Below are 22,751 nucleotides of genomic sequence, written 5' to 3'. Positions count from 1 at the left end.
AACAATTAGTGGCAGTTTAACTGCTTTTAAATGAGCTGAATTGATTGCGTTATATTACACGATCTCCAAGCTTTGAAAGCCGTGCAGCCCTTTTGTAAATCATTTGTTGACTCTTTGCCCTTTTCACCAACAGACAGACATAGTTATCAGAAATATATAATACCTGGGCGCCCCAGTAGCTCAGTTAGTAGATCATGTACAGAGGTTCTTGTCCTCTCTGCAGGGGTCTGGGGTTCGAGTCCGCCCTGCTGCCCCTTCATCCATCATCCCATTTCCTGTCATCTCTCAAGCTTTCCTGTAAATAAAGCCATGAAAAGGCCAAACAGGGGGAAAGAAGTTAAAAAAGCTCTCTTGCCAACTTACTGTAAACCTGCAATGACTCTAAACATGTGTCCACAACACGCAACTGTACATAATTAGTACATAGTTGTTTCCTCTGACAATGAAAGATGTCATGGTCGCAGGAAGCAGACCTCAGGTTTATTAGCTTCTAGCTAGCATCATGATAGTGTAGTTTCTGGGCTTTCCTCCTCCAAGATGTTGGTGTGTAGTTTGATGATAAAAGAATTCTGCGGAGGCAAGGCTGGGTGGAATGATAGAGCAATCTTTATTGAAACAGAATCTAGAGCCCTGCGTCCGGATCAGAAGCGGCCGCATTCTGATATTATCAAATCTCTGGAAGAAACAATGCCAGAATGCTTCGCCGTCTGCTCGATCAGATCTCCTATCAGCCTTCGATCGTAGGAGATCTACCAAGTGCCCCCCTATCGTTCTTCCTGTGAGGGCCTTTTTAGAGTCCCTTCTCAAGTACACCCACTTCTTCTGATTGGTCCCCTTGCCAATTTATCCAATAGACTAAAAGAGGAGTTTGACCTGTGTTAGGCATCTCCCACCATTTGGCATGCAGGTCAAACTTAGCTAAGCACTTTATCGTCTGTTACCTTTGACCCCTCACAGTTGGAAGCCAACCCCTGGACCTTCACTCACACAATGAAAATCAATTAGTCATGATTGAATTTAACCTTGGTAGATCAGAATGTGTTGCCCTCCAGATACCTCAATAGTAAAACTGCTTATTGACGTACCTGCGTAATTAATGTAGCCTCCATGTTTTAACCAAGATAATGATGTTTTGTGAAACCTAACCACGCAGTTTTGGTGCCTAACCTGACAAAAATGTGACAGTTTCACACCATTCACTATAAATTGTATCTAACATAACGTACTTAATCTCCTTCCATATCATGTTGTCAGGTAACAGACAGTCTATGTAGGCTAGCTGCTGCATCGTCACGTGATGAACAACGGCCCAAGAAAACTTTTACCCATAAGCCAACGTTGTGAAAGAAGCATCTGTAAAACGGTGGATAAATCTTTTTGAGCGTCAGAATTTGAGTCATTCAGTCAAATAAAGCTTGGAAAGTGTAGAGGAGCTGCAAGATTAAATTATTTCATCCTGATTGATGTTAGCTGGGCTCTAAACCGGACGTTAGCCGGCTCGGTCGGCAGAAGTGTGCACGCTGTATCGGCCCAACAACAGAGAAGATCTGCTTCATAACGCCACTGAGCAGCTTTCATATTCGTCCTTGGCTTCCCCCTGGCTGCCAGAGAAATTAGGCTAAACTCCTTTAAAAGATGCTAACTGTAAGAAAAGTTAAGTTTTTCTTCCAAAAAGCACCTTTAAGCTTGAATCTCTGCAGGAGGTGCAGAGGTGCAGTTTATATCTCTGCAGTGTTTCCTGCAGCCACAACACTCAACAAGTTCTGGCTGCAAGAAACACAAATTCTTAAACAAGGCCGCTAAAAACCTTATTATCAAAGTTACGTGAAGGATTTTTCACATTGAAGGAAACTTATAAACAGAAAATGAACACTGAAGTCACATGAGGATGATTCGAGTCGAGCTCCAGTAGTTTTTGGGTTTGATCTTGTTATTACAGCCTGCGTATGTTCTCCTTGTTTCTCTGACTGCGTTTTTGTGTAAATTATGTAGATTCTCCTCAAAGTTTCACTGCAGATGGGATCTCATCTATATGGATATTTTATTTAATTATGATCCATATTTTTTTTAAAAAGACCTCGACATTACGAGTCAGTCTGCGATGTCTCGGCCTTCGATCTGTTTAATTCTGCCTCATTACAAACAAATCACACAAGATTCTCTGTTATTGTGACTAATGATCAGCTGTGTTTCTGACAGAGTCATGTCAGGAGGAGTTATTAGGCATTGATCATTTTGCTGTTTTCAGAGAATTCTCCAATTTAATTACATCTGACTATCAGGACGATAATTTACGGAGTCATTTTAAGCTGATGTAAACGACTTCATAAATGAACGGTATCACAGCGAGAAGTCCTTTTTATACTCGACCCATCACAGATGCGTTTGTCTCTCGTTGCTTTAATGTGTAATTATCATCATTATCACAGTTTTGTCAGCAGTTCAGTTGTTTCCGTCAAACTTAACTCATCATCTCTGTTGATCCGTCCTGCGGAGGCTGATTCTCTACTTCCCCTTAATTACACCTGTCTGCAGCCTGTCTCAACAGAGCCGACACCTGTAAGAGGAACACAAAAACATCCAGCTCGTCTCGCGTCTCGGTGTCTCCTCCGGCTTTGCTAATAGTACTCATAACGAGGACGCTCCAGCAGTGTGTCCACAAATGAACATCAGGATGTCAGTCCTTCATGGGGCAGTGTGGGATGGACGCCACCTCTGTCACTCAGGGATTTATTCATCATCACCGCGACTTTCCAGGCCTGTCAGTGTGTGAGCGGCTCAAATGGCCCGATGGCGTGAGGAATCAGGCCGCCGTGGAGTCTTATGTCACTGTCAGGCCCACAGCTGCCGTCAACAGCACTCCAAGGAAACATTCATTGTGTCAACGGTTGGAAGACGGAGGCGCCTCGATGGAGATATTCGTCCAATGAGGCTGTTTGGAATTCAGGCTGACGTGAATATAAAACATCTCGGTGATAATTTTGACAGAAATTTCCATCTGTATAGCCTTAAATTCCCCCCTTTGCATCATAGCCGCAAAGGTGGCGACAATGCAAAGATGCAACAATAACAACCGTGAAGCTCAAAATTGATGCTGCGTTGAATCCCTTTGAGATTCGACACTTTTCTACCATTTGAGAATAAAAAAAAAAACGACGGTTTCAGAGAGGGCTGATGTTTCCCTGCTGCTGCCTTCACTGTCGAAGCGAACCTTTATGTAAAGCGGTGAGTGATTTCTGTGGAAACAAGATTGGTTATGTCAGACACACAACCCCACATCGAGCTGTTGCTTGCAGAGACGTGTTTACTGATTGGCATTCTCAGCAGTGCGTGCGTGCCCTGCTATTTTATTTGCATAGAGTACAGCAGATTTCAACTTTTTCTCAACAGCGCTCTTTTTTTCCCAGACGAAGTGCATTCAGCCTCCCTCCCTGTGCTCACAAAGAAAATAACAGTGGAACATCCCGAGCAGAAGTTTCATCGCCTTTTCAGTCGGTTGTTATATCGTTATTCACATTTCAGGAAATCTCCATACTCCACCCTGGCTGCGTTTACTTTCCCTGTTTCTCTTTGCAATTTGACATAACGCAGCGACCGTGTCACATCCCGCTAATGTTGTTTTTAAAAGTTCTGCTTCTATCAGTTTTATTTCATTTGTTCCTCAGATTCATTTTGTGTCCGTGTATCCGCTCTGCGCAGCTCCTCTGAATTACAGTCATCACATTTTTCGCCTTTTCAAACTGTCATACGAGCAGCCTGAACAACCCGTTCAACGTTTTTATAAATTCTGTTTCTTTCCGCACGCTAACCCTTAAAGACACTTTAAGAGATTTTAAAAGAACAGAAGCTATTATCAAACACATCACCTGTTCTTTCAGAGGAAACGCTAAAAAAATATATTTTTCTGAGGAATATGCAGAAGTGGGGAGTAACAAATACTTAGTTACTTTACTTCAGTACATGTTTCATGTATCTGTACTTTATTTGAGTATCTCTGATGTTCCCTCTCTACGTCGGAACACAAATATCTGAAGTTTCTCCTCCTCACAGCTTCAGAACAGGCTCATTACTTTAGTTCAGACACAGCGAGACGAGACAAAGACGTAAGAAGGCGTAAACAGACAGAGAGGGAGACTGGAATGTGGAGAAAAGGCGTGTTAGTGTCTCGTATCTGCAGAGAGTTTCTGATTTTCTCTCTTTGTTGCTGCTCGGGACGCTTTACCAACCCAACATGTGTCTATTTGACGTCCTGGGAATGAGACTCAACAATCAACTGTCTTTGTGGTGCGTTCAGGAACAGCTGGGACAAATCCTCAGATAAAACGAACACTGCCTCATCACCTGGACACTAGTTTTGCTTTATAGGCTGATATTAGCAACACAACCTGCCAGGCTGCACTGATCTTGGAGCAGCTGCTGGACTGAAGTTACATTTTGGACGTCATGTATCATCAAATGCATCTCTGAAATCTGTCAAAATGCAGGACTGTCACGCACAACTCAGCAATAACATGTAACGTTAGCGAGCTAGCTAGTTAGCTACAGAGACATCAGCAAACCAACAGGCAGCCTGAACGCTTCACTGTTTAACATCAGATCATGATTTACACTCACTGAGCGGTCGAGCTGTTTGAGTTGGGCCTTCATATCTAAACACACGTTGGATGTGTCTGAAACTAAAGCGCTGTTCTGTCTCTGTGAACACTAAAGAGCTGCGAACAGATTAAATTAAAGTTTAGCGCAGCGTCTCCACCACCTGCTGCTGTCTGATTATCAGCTGACTGAGACTGAACGTCACGTCTCCTGCTTCATCCGCCGCCTGCACTTCTCTGGAAACAGGTTTCCTTCTCACTGCTGTTGCATAACGAGCAGCACAGTGACACAACCCATGAAAGAAGTACTCGGATACTTTACTTAAAGAGTATTAAAAGTATTTGTATTTGCAGAGGAGTCCATACAGACATGATCAGATTGTTAACAGTGAATTATTGATGTGTAATGAACATTTTGCTGTTGCTGCTGGTCGAGGTGGAGACAGTTTAACTTCACCAGGTGGTGAAAAGTAATCTAAGTACAATTTCAAGGTACTTTAACTCGAGTATTTGAGCATTTTCTGCTACTTTGTAGCTGCACAATGATTCAGAGGCAAATGTTGTACTTTTTATTTCAATACATGTATTTACAACATCACTCTGCAGATTTCGTTTTAATAACACAAAATATAATCACCAAATAAATTGTGATGTGATATTATAGATTATATAAGTATTGAACTGTAAAGCTGTATTGAGAAATTCACAAGCTCCAGCAGAGAAACTATATCAAGTAGTTAAACCACCTTTACCAGCTTCAGTCTTAAGTGATGAACAGATTTAGACATTTATCATTTTCTGAACTAAAAAGTTTTATTTTTAATGCTCAAAGTGTTTTTTAATGCCAATACTTTTGTACTTTTACTCGTTTCAGAGTATTTCTAAATTGTGGTTCTGCTAAATGCCGCCCTCATGTTTTGTTCTCACTCTGTTTTCTGTTTTGTTGATTTTATTTAAGTAATAGCAGTCATGGTATAATTCAGGTACACAACTCTGCAGCGTTTGAAGGTGAAATCTTCCTCTCTGTGTCTCTCTGCTTCTCCCAGGACGGAGGGACGAGGACGATGGGGGCCGGTGGGGTTTCCCCCCAATCCCTGCTGTGGCTCATCCTGCTGGGTTTGATGGCGCCGGCGTCGACGCTCAACCCGGACGACCCCAACGTGTGCAGCCACTGGGAGAGGTCAGTTTCCCCCCAAAATCTCCAGTATTCAAAGTGAAATAACACCCCTCTCCAAACGCTGCAGAGAACTTATGGACTCCCCGCCACAAATCAGGACCGAGGGTTTGCCAATAATCAAAAGCAGAAAGGGAAGGGAGGTTTACTCCTGGGGACGTACTGGGGCCATAAATCCAGAGCGATGGTAATGTGACTGCTTGAGTGGTCTCACCACTCAGTGCTGCGCTGAGTAAAAGCACAATGTCATTTCTGATGCGAGCGACACAGAGTGCAGGTGCTCTGATCGATAATCCCTCGGTGTAATCAGGAGGAATTGTGGAAATGGATATTACCTCCGACGACTGTTACAGTTTTCACTTCATGCTAAAGGTTAGACTCAGTTCAATAACCTTTACTCACCAAACTCTCATTGTCGGGATGTTTTTCAGCACAGAATGGCGGAAATCAAAAGTCGGGTTATGTCGGGACTCCAGAAAGTCCTGAATGGTTTTTTGGAAAATAGACTTGAAGCCTTGAGAGCTCTGTGAGCGAGTCGAAGGCTTTTAAACATTTCTCAGATTGAACAAATAGCTCCACAAGGACACAGAGTCTCTATTCTGGGATCAATACTTCACATCCCGATGATCTTTTTTGGGAGGAAATGTTATTGACTAGATGACATTAATAAAAAAAAAGGAAGTTAGATCTTTGTCCGTAAGCTTTTAAGATAATGAAATATCAGACTCTGCTTTGTAACGCTTTACATAAAACATGTCATCATCTCCTCTCTTCAGCTCTGACGGACAGACAGGTGATGTTTCACAGTCCACAAATCATCCGGTGTGATCTTAGAGTCTCCAGAAGCCTCGAGATCCCAAACTGATTTGACACGACATTATTTACAGCCTCGACATGCGGTCGAGCTCATGCACCTTCTTCAGAAGGGCTAACGCTTTTAGCTCAGCAGCTGCAGGGAAGATTTCTGCTTTAAAAAGGCTGTAAATAACTTATTTTTTATCAGGTTGAGATCTCGAGGCTTCTGGAGACATGACCTGACTTTCCATCAGCATGAGAGGACGAGATGATGACTGAATGTTCATTTTTTGGGTGAACTTATCCTTTAAGTTCCTTGTCAAACACATAATAAAGCTTCAATAAGTCCTTATAAGGGCTTTATTAACATTAAAAGACTATTTAAGTTCGAATAAAAGTGTTATAAACATGTTTATTGTTAGATTACACTGAAGTTTGTATTAATGTTAATAAAGAAACATTAAACCTTAAAGGGATATTCCGGTGTAAGTTTAATCCATGGTCTAAATCACTGTGAAACTGTGTTAGACTCCCTCTCGAGGGATCAAGTTAGCAGACCGCTAATTTACGGAGTTTTATCAACCTCAGAAACGATCGCACGACAACAATACACTGCAGTAAATGGATCCAAATATAAACCGCCACCAAAAAGCCACAAATAATGCTCAGAACAGCACCAAACTTCAGCAACAGTACAAATAGGGTCTCAGCACATAGTCCGGGGCATCTAACCTCCGCTAGCTTAGCTGGATTTCTATTGTGAAGCTAAAAACAGATTTCAACTCTCCTCCATCAGCTTCCGGGTCGGGGAAGTCCCGACGCGACGATTACCGAGTGCGGTTAGAAATGCTCAATTCCGTTCTTTTCCCTGTCCGCTCTCGATAATAACTGTTATAAACTGGCAGGTAAGACACATATGAACTTTGATTGCTTTTCCATGGAGTCATAATCATACATTTTCATCCATGAGCCGCGGAACTCTACTGCACTCGGTAATCGACTCGTCGGGACTTCCCGTCAACAGGAAGCTGCTGCAGAAGAGTGGTAAATTTAGTCAGCTTTTCAGTAGAAATCCAGCTAAGCTAGCGGAGGTTAGATGCCCCGGACTATGTGCTGAGACCCTATTTGTACTGTTGCTGAAGTTTGGTGCTGTTCTGAGCATTATTTGTGGCTTTTTGGTGGCGGTTTATATTTGGATCCATTTACTGCAGTGTATTGTTGTCGTGCGGTCGTTTCTGAGGTTGATAAAACTCCGTAAATTAGCGGTCTGCAAACTTGATCTCTCCAGAGGGAGTCTAACACAGTTTCACGGTGATTTAGACCATGGATTAAACTTACACCAGAATATCCCTTTAATAAATGTTAGCAGCAATGTAAAAGGTGAGTTAGTTGAAGTCAACAGAGAAACTTTGGTTCATTTAAAATGTTCTTATGCAGAATAAACATCTAACACATTTAGTTTAAGTGTTAAAATGTCTCACAATCTCATCAGTAATCCTGTTTATTATGCTATAATCAACATGTATATAGTCTTATTCATGTTAATAAGCACCTGTAATAACTGATCTGGGCCCTTATTACCTCTTTACTATCGCTTGTTACAGGGAGACTAATATAAAACATTACTTTACTCTTTATTGATCCTCCAGAGGGGAAATTCCAGGGACATATATTAAATGTAATAAAAATCTCTTCTGCTTCGCTGTCGTCTCATTTTAAGTTTCAGATTTAACCAGAGCCTCGACAGTTACTGGAAGAGTCCTTGAATATCTGATGCCAGAAACATTTAACTCACTTTTCTCGACATCTGTTAATCTGCGATCGTGTCTTCTGTCCTTTCAGCTACGCGGTGACGGTGCAGGAGTCCTACGCTCATCCGTTCGACCAGGTCTACTACACCCGCTGCACCGACATCCTCAACTGGTTCAAATGCACCAGACACAGGTACGAACACATCATCACTTATTATTATATATTATCTATTATCTTTCTCACATCAGTCCTCACACGAGGCGCCTGAAGAACCAAAGATCAGGGTTTGAAGGCAGCATGTGTGACATATGTTGGTCATTTTTCCAATAACGGTTTTAAAGATGCGTCTATAATCCAACACTGCACGAAAAGTCGATTGAAAACCAATTTCCTTCCTCCAGAACAAAAAGGAGAGCTGGATTTATTTCTGAAGAAAAAAGCCAATCTGTCATAATTTGCACATTAGAGTCCTGTTGTGGCTTTAAAATGTAAATCTGTCTCCGAGCCAAAATCCAGGAAACTTCAGCTGTGTAACCTTTTTCACATCCGAGCTGCTGACAGAACATCAAAAAGTGTAGAAAAACACCCGTCGCTGTTTCTCAAAACCTGAAGGTGACGGATTTAAATTGTTGTATTTTCGTGCAACAGCCCAAAATTCTAATATCTTTAATTTGTCTGTGATATAAAACTGAGAACATCAGCAGAGTGTTCGGCTCCGTGTGTCTGATAATCGGCTTACGTAAGAAAAAAATCAGATTGCTTCAGATCAAGTTTTCATTCCGTCTGCGAAAATAATTTGAAGTTTGTTTTGTTTTGGAATTTGGAAGTTTATGTTAAAACACATTTTGTCCTCTGAGAGAATAAATAAATAACACACGAATATCTTTAGTGATATTTGTGACTCCTTAAATTTGTTGTAATGTTACTGTGGTAAAATTAAAGTCACTTATATGAGAAATACTTAAAGTATTTAATGTTAAATATATGTATATTTATGTATATACTGTACACAAGATCTTAGTAAAGGCTTAACTGTTTACTTTGTAAATATACCCAAAAGTCATACTCGTGTAAAAGTCTTAAAATATCTGATATTAAATATACTTAAGTTTAAAAAATACAACTAAAAGTAAATGACACACATATTTACATGTATCTGTTTGTACTGTTTACAACAGATTCAGTGTTTTTTGTTTTAAATCTGATTGCAAATATAAAATAAATAAATTTAAAAACATTCTTCTTCAGCTCTGATGCAGCATGTAATCCGCAAAAGTAACTAATAATCAAAGCAATCACATAAATGTACAACAAAGTGCCTCCAAAACGTGACGGAGTGGAAATATAAAGCAGCAGAAAATGCAGATACTCGAGTAAGTAGCTCGTTCATACATGTATGTTCAGTACTTAAGTACATTTACTTAGTTACACTCTGTCGTTCGGTGGCTGCTGTGTGACTGAACGTTTATGTACATAAAACTGAGACTCCAGAATAAATAAAGCTTTTAAAAGCGGAGTTGTTTCAGCAGGAGTGTGGACTGTAGATACGCGGTCGACCGTTTGTGTCAGTTCTCATCTTACAAACAGTATTTTAAACTCTGCACGTCTCGCACTGTGTGTCGGATTGTTGCTGCGGCCCGGAGGCAGTCGTCACTCGCGTCTACGACCCGACGCCGGCACTCCTGCTCCGCCTGATGTGGTCATTTCGATGAGCGACCGTCGGCGTTTGGGCTTTAATGACCACATTAAGCTTTATAGCCACCAGTTTAGCTCCTCCAGCTAAGAGCTGAGTCATTGATCTTAAGATGAAATGTCAGACAACATCAGCGTCCTTGAATGAGTGGGAGAAACTCCCTAAAACGTTTAAGTGTTGCTCGTCTTTAAGAAGTGCAGAGCTGCTGTGAGCACACTTTCAGTTTGTTTTTATCGAGCATCGTTCTCAGCAGCAGCAGCAGAAACACGACGCGTTGCCTGAAAGTTTTCAGCAAATGTTTTGGTGCCAGAAGGTCTGAAGAAAATATATGTCGATATAAAGAAAAAGGACAAATCGTCAATACTGAGTTAACGTGAGACGTGTGTTTTACTTTAACGTTTTTCAAAGGCAAACAAAGTGACGGTGGTGTTTAGTTTTTATGATGCTGTCACATAAACTGATCAAGTGTGTGTGTGTGTGTGTGTGTGTGTGTGTGTGTGTGTGTGTGTGTGTGTGTGTGTGTGCAGGATCAGCTACAAGACGGCGTACAGGAGAGGCGTGAGGACGATGTACCGGCGGCGCTCTCAGTGCTGCCCCGGCTTCTACGAGAGTGGAAACCTGTGTGTTCGTAAGTCGACTCTCATTGATTGATTGATTGATTGATTGATTGATTGAATCTGAATTCAGCTCGACGGAGATTCAACTATAAAGGAGGAACAGAGAAGATCGTTTAGCAGCTCTGTGAAATCTCTGCTTCTTGTTTCTTTGCTCGACAACATGAAGCTGCATCGGGGGGCAGATTACAGAGGAAAGTCTGTAATTATCTGCTCTCTCACTGTGAACACACTCGAACCAGGAGGGCGAACAGCGGCGAGGTTTCACTGAGAGTCTTGTGATGTATCAGAACCAAACCAGCTACGAGCAGCTCTGCAGCTGAACTCGTGAACTCAGAAGCTTCAGAACCAAAACACGATAATCAGTAAAAGTGATTCCAGTGAAGACAGAGTGCTTGAGCCAAATTGTCACACTCTGTTTAATTAATCTTTCACACCGCGGCCAGACTTTTTTCAGAATCAGGTTTGTAAAAAAAAGTCTCAAATCTTTTGTGTTTATTCGCCCCCAAACGGCCTGAACGCCCTCAGCCAGCGAGTGGTCGAGAATTCGGTCACTCAACAACACGAGCATCCAGACAAAGTCATTTTCTCGTCATCTGCGTTGTTGTTTTTTCAAACTTTTTTGCCACTCGAGCACGCAGCCTTATTAAAACTGCAGAGTGTCTCATGGAACAATCTCAGTCGTTATCGTCAGACAGTTATCTATATCTGCTGTTAGAGATGTTAAAGTCAGATCAGTTTCAACTATGACCACTAGCCAAGACATATTTGTGAACTCCTTGAATCCACCGTGCACGTCACTGTTACCTGACAGCTGTTTTGTTCCTTCCTCCACACGACTTCATATCCCACCTGGACTGTTTTGCTCTTCTAACATGGCTCAGTAGTTAAATCATTTAGTTATTTGTCTGTTTTAATTGTGTTTATTGTTGATTTATCCGACTTTGTTGTGCTGTAGAGCTCGGGTCGGCACCAGATCTTTTATTTTGGAGGTTAACCGGATGCACTATGGCGTTCCGGCGCCTGACTTCCTGTCTGGCTCGACCGCTAACTGCTTCTTTGTCGCTGTTGAAACAAGATGTCTTGCGATCTTGAAATTAAGGGCGTTTTCACACCTGCCTTGTTTAGTTCAGTTGAATTAAACCCTGGAGCGTTTACCCCCTTGGTGCAGTTCGTTTGGGAAGGTGTGAACACATCAATCGCACTCGGGTGCGGACCAAAACAACCGGACCGAGACCTTGTTGAAGAGGTGGTCTCGGTCCGGTTCCAAACAAAACTCTGGTACAGTTCGTTTGTGGTGAGAACATGATCCAACCTCGATCCGACCCAACTGCAGGAAGCATCAGTGCTTAACCCCGAATTTCCACTGGATACGTGTCCGCTGTTACGGCCCGGTCAGGTGTTTTGCTCCGCCGTCCAGTAACCGCCACCAGTTGCGTTTTGAGTCAGACACGGCGCAGTACGGTAGACAGCTGGCGTCACGAGGCCGAAGAGTTCCCGCGGTAATCACATGATCACTCACGACTGCAGTTACAGGTCTGTTATAAAAACAACAACAGGAAGTGTTCTCGACCGAAGGATCAGAAGAAGAGCTTGTGTTTGTCTCTTTTTTGAGATTTGTGTGCTGTTGTCAACACAGAGTGTTTTATTTTGAAAAGTAACCAGATGACATATTGTTGTTGTTTCAGTGCTTGACTTCCTGTCTGCTCGGTGCTCGGTTCGAAATTCAGATCAGAGAGCAGTTTCCTCGCGCATCACACATTTTGGTCTGCTTGTAAATGCTGCTGTGTGAACACAAACCAAACTCGAGGCAACATGCAACATCGTAACAAGTTGGTCCCTGATTCAGACCAGAGCAAACAAACTATAAGTGTGAAAACGCCCTAAGGTTAAAGGTGTCACTTCAGTTGTGATGTCCAAGCGACGTGTCAGTAAACTTGTCACCGACCCGTTCCTGATTTAAAAAAATCATTGTTCAGTGCAGTTTTTTATTGTTTCATCCTTTTGGAGCAGCAGAGAAACACCTGAGTCAGAGGTGTGCAGTCACACCCCGACCAGCCGGTCAGATGTAACATCCTCAGAAGTCAAAGTTTAATAAGTTGTAAACCTGAAGAACTGCAATGTCTCGTTTTATAGACGTCCATAGAAAGTAATAATCCAAATTTAATCAGCAGCATATAACAAATGTGTCTCATGAAGACTTTATTTGATATAATAGTCTTGTTAAATACTTGATTCTCTGCAGCTGGAAGCCTCCGAGCTTCTGCTGAGTAACAGGACAGAAACGCAGATCTGAGCTGCGAGCGTCTGAAACAACAAACGACGTAAAGACCAGATGAACGGCCGAGTTCTCATTCTGACTGAACAGCAGTTTGACTTTTTTGCACACAGAGTTAAATCAGACGCTGCTCTCATCTCGTGGAGTCAGGGCGCTCTTAAAATGCTGCAAATGCACGCTGCGTTTGATCAAATGGCAATAAAAACATACCAACGCCGTCGTTTCCTATCAGACCGCGCTATCTCCAGGATTCAGACGGATTTTGAAATATTCCCACCGCGGGGGGAAAGTGTTCCCTTCATATCGTCTGAGCAACAAACAAAGTCATTTTCCTGTCATCTGCATTGTTATTTTCAAACTTTTTTCCACTCGATACACACAGAGAACGCAGCCTTGTTAAAATTGCAGTGCAGCTCGTGGAACAGCGATTCAATCTCAGTCGTTATCTCCTCACTCGTCAGACAGTTATCTATATCTGCTGTTAGGGATGTCAAAGATGGATCAATCTGCCTCTGTGGATCCGTCTCTACTTCAAGTTTTACCAGCGCACGGCTTTGAAATCAACACAAACAGAAGGGATAAAAAGCTGCACAAAACGTCTAATATGGGGCTAAATGTTGTCAGATATCTTTTAAGAAACAATCTGAGGATGTGTTGTTTGATCAGCGTCTTTCTGGGTGATTTACTTTACGGAGCAAATCAGGCTCAGGCTTTTATTTTTAATAGAAGAGACGAAGCGCATCTTTTTGATATTCGTCACCTTATCAGCAGATGTGTTGGGCTTCATTCCCTGATGTGTGAGATGGGTCTGTTTTTGTTGGTTAGTGAGATAAAACACCAGTGTTTCTCTGTGTAGCTGCTCCGGTTTTTGAAGCTCTTTTTCCAGCCAAAGAAAAACACGAGTCTCACATCAAACTGAACACCAGACAATTAGACGGAGCAGCTGAGACGACAGATGTTCACTCAGAGCTGATACCACACATACATGCCACTCTTTAGTTGAGTGTAAACCAGCCTTCAGCTTCGCTTCTTAATTGTTGGAGAAGCACACGCAGCACGCACTCTTATTTATCTCATCACATCTTACAAAGTCTCTCAGAGTCTTTCAAACTCTCGCCGTCGTTCCTTCAGATTATTCAAACGGTTCATCGAGTCGTGCCGATCCTGCCTCTGTGTCGGTTTCCATTCTGTAACACGAGAGGTTATTAAAGGGATATTCCGGTGTAAGTTTAATCCATGGTCTAACACACCGTGAAACTGTGTTAGACTCCCTCTCGAGAGATCAAGTTAGCAGACCGCTAATTTACGGAGTTTTATCAACCTCAGAAACGACCGCACGACAACAATACACTGCAGTAAATGGATCCAAATATAAACCGCCACCAAAAAGCCACAAATAATGCTCAGAACAGCACCAAACTTCAGCAACAGTACAAATAGGGTCTCAGCACATAGTCCGGGGCATCTAACCTCCGCTAGCTTAGCTGGATTTCTACTGAAAAGCTGACTAAATTTACCACTCTTCTGCAGCAGCTTCCTGTTGACGGGAAGTCCCGACGAGTCGATTACCGAGTGCAGTAGAGTTCCGCGGCTCATGGATGAAAATGTATGATTATGACTCCATGGAAAAGCAATCAAAGTTCATATGTGTCTCACCTGCCAGTTTATAACAGTTATTATCGAGAGCGGACAGGGAAAAGAACGGAATTGAGCGTTTCTAACCGCACTCGGTAATCGTCGCGTCGGGACTTCCCCGACCCGGAAGCTGATGGAGGAGAGTTGAAATCTGTTTTTAGCTTCACAATAGAAATCCAGCTAAGCTAGCGGAGGTTAGATGCCCCGGACTATGTGCTGAGACCCTATTTGTACTGTTGCTGAAGTTTGGTGCTGTTCTGAGCATTATTTGTGGCTTTTTGGTGGCGGTTTATATTTGGATCCATTTACTGCAGTGTATTGTTGTCGTGCGGTCGTTTCTGAGGTTGATAAAACTCCGTAAATTAGCGGTCTGCTAACTTGATCCCTCGAGAGGGAGTCTAACACAGTTTCACGGTGATTTAGACCATGGATTAAATTTACACCAGAATATCCATTTAACAAAGCACAAGTAACATTTTCCACTATGATTAGCTCCAAATGGACTTTAGATGGCTGTGTGCCATTCAAGTTCCAGCTGAATTAAAGTGTGTGCTGGATTTACTCTGTATTCAGATAACGGCTCTGCAGTAGATTAAACTATCACCCCTCCTAATAGGTCTTTGAATCGTACTGCAGGGTTTCCCCCCCAGAATAGATGTCAGGCCCGGTGGCAGGTGTGTTTTCATTGAGGCAGACACAGCGAGCAGGTGTCTTCTCTGTGGACTCGACCTGTAGATGTTACTGATTGGCTTTACGACCATTATGTCTATGCTTCCAACTCAGAGCTTCAGCACTGTCACTACAGAGTTAGAAACCATCTACAGAAAAATCTCACAGTGCTTGGAGCTGTTTCTAGCTTTCTGGGGGTCCTTTGCAAACCGGGGAACCCCATTTTTGAAAACTGTTTTGATTGTGCAGTGGCAGAGGCAATTCCTTCTTGCCAAAACTCAACTGGAGAACAAGAGTTATTCTACCTTATTGTCACATAAACAGGAAAAAGGAAACAGCATTAACTTGAATAATAGAAACATTTTTTTTCCTGTTTTGAGATGCGATAAAAGTCACATTCGAACAGTGATTTATATGAGATTTGCTGAGGTTACAGTGGATGGAGGAGGACAGAGAGGAGACGAGGGTAACAGATGAAGCAGGTTGATGGGTGACGAGGTCACAGACGGCCACGCTGCTCGGGTTCAGCGGCTGGAGAGGCGACACGAACGGCATTCAGGATCCAAGAGAAGAATGAAAAAAGAGGACAGAGTTGGAGCGAGAATGAAAAAGGGGGACAACTGAGGGAGGATTTATCCTGACAAGAGAGAAAATGGCCTCAGGCACTGATGAAAAATAACAAAAGGTATCCTCCGCCTGCGAGACAGAGAACCTCAACAAAAGATGTGTTCAATTTCGGGTGCTCACCAAAAAATTCAAAGTCCAGAAGCGACAAGAGGGAACAGACACTTCACCCTGCACATGATGATGTTTATTTAAGATCTGCAGACAAACAGGAAATTAAAAACAGAGCTCACAAACAGACAGAGGAAAGCCCTCTAATCAAATTAGCAGCCCTGCCCCCTCCTTCGTTCTCTGTCGGGGGGGGGGGCCTTTCAATTAGCTCCGGCTGCGTGTGCCCCACAACAAAAGACCTGTCCGAGGCCGTTAACGTTAGCGGACCCGGCCGGCGTCTCCTCCTAGTTAACATTGAAGAATTAGCTTCCGGCAATCAAACTACTCAGCCAACGGGAGCGCAGGCTGCATGTGTGTGTGTGTGTGTGTGTGTGTGTGTGTGTGTGGAGGCAGCATCACACAATAGAGGCGAGGGGTATTTGTCTGGGTCCGCCGGGAGAATCTAATAAAGTTGTTTACAAGCAGATGTTGAATAAAGGCACACAATACGCTCCTCTTTACCCTCCCCGCCCCTGCAGGCAGAACCATTCAGCTTCCCCTCTTCAATGAGAAAAAGCGAGGCTGCCGTATAGAATTTACCATCTAGGGTGGATAATTGATTTCTTTTGCTGGATCAAGGAAGGTATAGCAGCATGAGATAATATAAAGACCAGGCCTCTTCTCCTCTCCGCTGACATTGTTTCTGGACTGGAAGCTTCTGTCAGGATTAAAATTTTATCTGCAGGTGAACAGAAAGGGTCGAAACTGTTACTGCATTAGAAATAGAAGTATTAACATGCATGTCAACATCAGTTGACCATGATCGGATCTCACTCCACTGCTCGATATGAAAGTAAACACACACAATGTTTTTAACAGGAAGAAGCAGAGAAATCAATGTGAAACATTTGCCGAATTTACAAAAAGGCTGAAATGCTTTACAATTTGTCAGAGACGGCGTTTCACAACATTTATAAAGTGTGTCCTAACTCAACAACTTACAAAATTGAGTGATTTTTCAAGGGAGTCTGGTGTTTTTCTCCACGGACGACAAAGACGAAGCCAATATCCGTTACCGCTTACTGTGTTTGTAGAACAGGACATTTTTAGTGTCAATTAAACTCAATAAATGTAATGTTAATGGTGAAATCAGCTGAAACAGCAACATAACAGTGACGTAAGGTCTGTGGCATCTTTCAAATCAACCAAACCAGAAACAGGAATATTACTCCAAGGACTGGATGTGGGTCCATCTTGAAATTTTCTCCCTTAAGTTGGAAAAGAAACATTAACTTCATCTGTTAAATATCCAGCAGATTAGATGCTTCACAGAGGGACGGACCTCGTGTGTCGGTTAAATAATATTCTGATTAAATGATTTACAGCATGTAAACACAAATATCATCAGATCACTTTATTAAGCGTCTAACTAAACAGTTAGGTTGGAATCTCTAATCATCTTAAATTCAGTTGGATTGATGAGATATTGACCATGAAACCACAGCTGGTCAGTCTGAGCTGAGTAACTGTCAGCGGTCCAGGCCCGAGTTGGCCAACATTGCGTGATTTCACTTTAAAACCTGGAGGAGGTCCAGATAGAGATAAATATTGGGTTCAAGTGTCTGTGAGGAAAAAGTTTGAAAAGCTCTGTTGGACATTTTGTGTTCACTTTGTTCACAGATCACACAAGACCCACTTTCAATATCATCAGTGATACTGTGTGTGTCTGTGCAAACACCTCCGTTATCACTGTACGTCTGCCCTGATGGAAGAACCAGCACAGACCAGCACCAAAACCAGCACCAGAACACAACATATGCTGGTGACCAGCAAGACCAGCATATGTTGTGTTCTGGTGCTGGTTTTGGTGCAGATTAGAAAATAGCTAACCAGAAACCAGATGAGAATATGGTGCAAGTTCAGACCAATGAGAGCTGCTCGCTTAAAGAAAAGTTCTCTCTTGCACGTTTACTTCCTGGTTATGCAGCTCATTGAATATGCAAAATAGGGTTTCCCCTGCTGGCCCCGCCCACAACCTCCCGCTCAGCCCACAGACTTTACATTCTGATGATGTCACTGATTATTACAGAGCTTTTCTTTCATCTCCATGGAGAGTCGACCTTGTTTGCAGTAGAAATTTTTCACAGCAGCCATTTTGACGTAGATCAATCAGGTAAACTCAGGTGAGAAACGCTGGTACGTAAGAAAAAGTCACTGCTCGCCAAAGAATCTAATGTAAACGTGACGGCACTGCTACTGGTTGGCTGCTACACAAGACATGAAAGTCTCTCTGGAGCCAGTGTTTGGTTTGTTCACTCTGCTGCTGCAGAAACATGGCGGTGCAACATGGCGGTGCAACGTGGCGGTGCAACGTGGCGGTGCAACGTGGCGGTGCAACATGGCTGTGCAACGTGGTGGTGCAACATGGCGGTGTAACGTGGCGGTGCAACGTGGCGGTGCAACATGGCTGTGCAACGTGGCGGTGCAACATGGCGGTGCAACATGGCTGTCTGTGGAGATAAGACTCATTCCAAGGTGACAAGTCTTAGTTTCTGGTGATTCAAGATAGAAATCCTCCTAAATCCTCTGAAGTGAAGAATAGTGAATAGTGTAGAAAAAGTTTGAATCCGAGAATTGAAACAAAATCAGCAGTTTTGTGGAGTTTCTCTCGTTAACTTCTGATTTCTGAGTGATTATTTCCATTATTTGATTGACAGAGAAGAACTGGTGATTGTACTCACGGCTGCAGAAATTTGAATGCTGCACATATCCGAGTGGAGAGTGTAATCTTTTTTTTTATATACGTGAATAATTTATACATATTTGGCTACGACCTGAATTTAAAGATACGTTTTCTTGGTCACTTGTTAAAAATGATTTTGTAAAGTGAAAAACTTGTGAACATCATGTTCCATCCAGAGAACAAGAGCAGAAATATTCAAACTTCTTCCTCTGTACAGAACATTTTGTCATCTCATGTCCCCCCGTCGCCCCGGGATGTTCTGACCGGCCGGTCGGCAGATTTACGCGGGGATCAGACTCTGGAGAAAGATGTCAGGTGTGCACTTCCAGTCGGTCCCAGCGCTGCTCGTTCTGCCGCCGCTCTCATCCGTCCTGCAGCAGCCGATCGAGAGACTCAAGGGCACTGAAGTCTGCTTCAGCATGCCGAGACAATAGCTGGAATTAGGTAGCGATTATTTAATTAGATATCTATTAATCTTTTTGTCCTCGTCGCTGATGTAATCCTCCTCGTAGCTGTTCCTGCTCCGATCTACAGGATGAAAGGATTTGGCGCCCGTTTAATGATTTATCAGCTCTCCTGCAGGATTACAGGAGCATGTGTCGGTGGCTCTCTTATTAAAATCTGGGCCTGTGTTTGCAAGATGATTTTCTCTCTCCCTCTCTCTCTCGCTCTCTCTACAAAAAGATCTCTCAGCAAACTGCTAATCCTGTTAGCTTTGTGCCTCATTATGAAGTTCAGGCTGTTCTGATTGCAGGAGTGACCCCCGACCCTCAGTGAGAAACGACTGTCCTCTGCTGTGGTTGCTGTCACAGCATAACATTTACACTTCACGACTATCGCGGCTAAAATAATTCGCGCTAACGGCAATACTGTGGTGTCGCCCTGCGATGTGGTTGTGTCGCTCTCTTCTGTGGTCGTGGTTAGCTTCCTTGTCCCTTTGTCTTTATAAATTTGATGTTGGGTAGAAACCAGTTTTAAGATGCAGGTTATCATCAATTATATTCAGGACCAATCTCAGGAGTCGGAGAAAGAAACCTGAAAATACGTGGTGCTGTTATTTTATTCCAGCATGACTGTAATCTTTGTTGTTTGTCTTGTGAACGACTGGCTGCTTTTACCTCAACAGGCCTTTGAAAATTATTTGAATTACTGTTTGGCAGAACTGTTGACAACTCAGTGAAATAGGCAGTGTGAGGGATTATGAGGAACCAACGTTGTGAAGCACAGCAGTAACCAGCATGTGAGGTCCGACATTACCGTGTTTTTTAAACTGGTGCACAAAGACGAATCCAGAAACTACACATTCAGTCACTGTGTTTGTTCCTCTGGTAGTCGTGGTGGACAGTGAAGCAGATAATAGAAGCGAGACACGACCACAGGACAAGAGGAAGAAGTTTTAAAAATGGCGGATTATTTTGCGGAGCGGTTATGTGAGATGGTGAGAAGTTTTAAACGTCTGTAGGATTTTAATTCGTCCGAGCACTGAGACAAACAGCCACTACAGAGCAGCTGGGAGGAGACTGGATGGAGATCCACCAGAGAGCGATTTGACTCTGAGCTGCACCATCATCCTTCATCATCGACATGAGTGAACGCAGCATCACTTTGTTTGTTGAAATGAGATCCGTGTTAGAGGGATCATTGTTGCAGCAGAAAGTAGGAAGTCACAGTGTGCAGAGTGCAGACGTTAGAAATGGTGACCAGTCTTCTTTTTTCCTTATAATCAGTAACATTTCATCATCAGAGAGATTTTGCAACATCATCGTAACGCTGCGTTTGATTTAGTCGCCTGTCGCTGTAACTTCCAGGAGAGACGGGGAGGAGGTCGCCGAGCGTGACTGGACATAACGCAAATAACACTTTAAAACATGTTCTCATCTGTGAACATTCCCACCAGAGACATGTAAATGGATTTATACTGAACTGAGCAATGAAGACAACAGCTTCCACGCTGCTTCACAACATCTTCAAACTCCGTCTTTTGTTTTTGTTGTTTTTATTGAAAGTCTCCCAGTGGTAGAAATTACAATCTGGTATTGAATCTTGAATCTGACCCTTGTAATTGAATCCCATAGAGACACTAACCGGCAACCTTTTTTACAAGAAGCTGTAGGGATTCAATTATTTGTAATATTGATCAGTTCTTGTTCAGATCTTTTAATCATCGTTTTCTGTCTTTATGAAAGCACAAACTTGTTCTCATCACACTACAACGCCTTCTGTGAGCTGCAGCAGTCCCGCTCAGAGTCCGTTGTGTTACTGAGCGAATGTAAAGCTCTCAGTATTACAGGCCGACACTCTCCTCCACCAGTATAAATCTTTACTCAGTGTGCCGTGCCAAGAACATGTGGCCGCGAGGATTCCTGTCCTAATGCACAAAAAAAGCTGTAAAATGTTAACACGCTGCCACTATAAATTTAGAGAGGACGACCCCTCCGTGGCTGAAGAGCCATAAAATCGAGCTGTACCGCGGCCGGTCCAACTCCTGTTTCCACCGGACCAACTCTCCTTCCTGCTCGCACACTTCCTGCAACTTTCAAAACTCAGCAATTCACTTTTTGTGCTGATTTTAAATGAAACCCCATCACCTTAAAACACACCTAGATTGTGCGTGTGATGCAGGATTAGTTGGGTGTGTATAAGTTTGCGTACAAGGGTGGATGGTGTCGTTTTTACACTAAAGTGGAGTTCATTTGTTCGTGTGCACGTCTCTGGAAAACGGCAGCAGCGTCTCTGTGATGGAGGAGCTGAAGTCTCCGAGCTGTCAGCCCGTCTTCTCCCGGCACAGTGCCGACCTGATGTATGATGCAGTATTTATACTGCGATACACAAGTGATCCAACAGGATGAGTTGGAGGGGATGTTACAAAGAGTTCAGCCTTCACTTTGAGTTAGCGACACAGATGATAATAAAGCTGTTTTTACTTTGATTTTCTTATACCATGAAGGGAGACATATTGTGCTCATTTTCAGGTTCATAGCTTTTTTTTGTGTTACTGATAGAACAGGTGGACATGCTGAAAACATACCTGTGTTCTCATGCTGTGTCTTTAAGGCCCCTCCTCCTGAACACAAACACTCCTCTGATTGGTCAGCTCACACACGCCTGAGCCGACACCAGCGCAGCTGCACTAAATCAATTCTTACGTACCAAACTTAGCCGCGAGGCATAAATCATGCACATGTGTGACATGGTGACGTAGTGTGATGTCACAAAGTCACAGAATTAAAGGTGGGACAACCGGCGAGGCGTTCAGGAGCAGTGCTTTCTGTGGGAGAGAGGAGCTTATTTTAACTTTTATGGATATAACGCACCGACTGAAAGTACACAAATAAAAGCATCCAGTCATCGTCTCGTCCCTGCATGCTGATGGAAAGGCAGGTGAAGTTTTAGTCCACACAACATTTCTGGAGCTTCGCAGCAGATCCTTGTAGGAACTTAAATCAGAAAAATATTTACAATGTGGGGAGACGGTTGAGCTTATGCACCCACTTTAGATGATTTGCCTGCTAACTCTTTAAGCTTTGCGGCTACAATGAAGTTTCTGGCTTTAAAAGGGGTTTAATTGGTTGTTTGGTTGGGGTTGTTTTTCACGTTTTAAAACAAGTTACTTCAGTTGTGTAGGAGAATGCTGCAATGAAATGTTTTGTGGACTATGAAACTGATGACTGAATTTAGATTTTTGGGTGAACTGTTCCTAACTGTGGTGCACTGTATACATAAAGGATGACACCCAACAAGGTGCACATTAATGGAAGACATGTAAGGAAATTAATTCTTGATTACAGACACCTTGAAGGGAATTATTCCCTCTTATATCATGATCACCTGCCAGGGAAAAAACAATAACTGTTAGAAATAACATTTGCATATATTATTTACCTGTTTTGTGAGAAAAATATAGAAACATTTACTTGTTTTTCCGGCAACACCTGAGAGTTTGATAGCTGAAACAATCACTACAACCCATCAGGTTCTCATGTAATGGAAACACACTACTTCAGTAAACAGGACCGACCTTAGACGGCTGTTAGCCTAATAGCTAACGTTATGCTAGCAAGATTCAGGAGAGGTATATGTAAATTAAACGTT

At 42.8% G+C, this 22,751-nt stretch overlaps 1 protein-coding gene across 1 annotated transcript in view; it reads left to right on the top strand.

Moving 5' to 3' along the window:
* The window catches only part of LOC115580051 (multiple epidermal growth factor-like domains protein 11), a 124,718-nt gene that overhangs the window by 265 nt on the left and 101,702 nt on the right, over positions 1 to 22,751 (top strand). The window contains exons 2-4 of the mRNA XM_030413885.1: positions 5,639 to 5,772; positions 8,404 to 8,505; positions 10,534 to 10,634. Coding sequence (XP_030269745.1) covers positions 5,657 to 5,772; positions 8,404 to 8,505; positions 10,534 to 10,634 — 319 coding nt within the window. The 5' untranslated portion in view covers positions 5,639 to 5,656. The remainder of the gene's footprint in view (positions 1 to 5,638; positions 5,773 to 8,403; positions 8,506 to 10,533; positions 10,635 to 22,751) is intronic.

This window comes from Sparus aurata, chromosome 4, assembly GCF_900880675.1.
Source record: "Sparus aurata chromosome 4, fSpaAur1.1, whole genome shotgun sequence".
NCBI lineage: Eukaryota > Metazoa > Chordata > Actinopteri > Spariformes > Sparidae > Sparus > Sparus aurata.
Note: the sequence above shows the minus strand (reverse complement) of the source record. Positions and strands in the feature narration are given on the sequence as shown.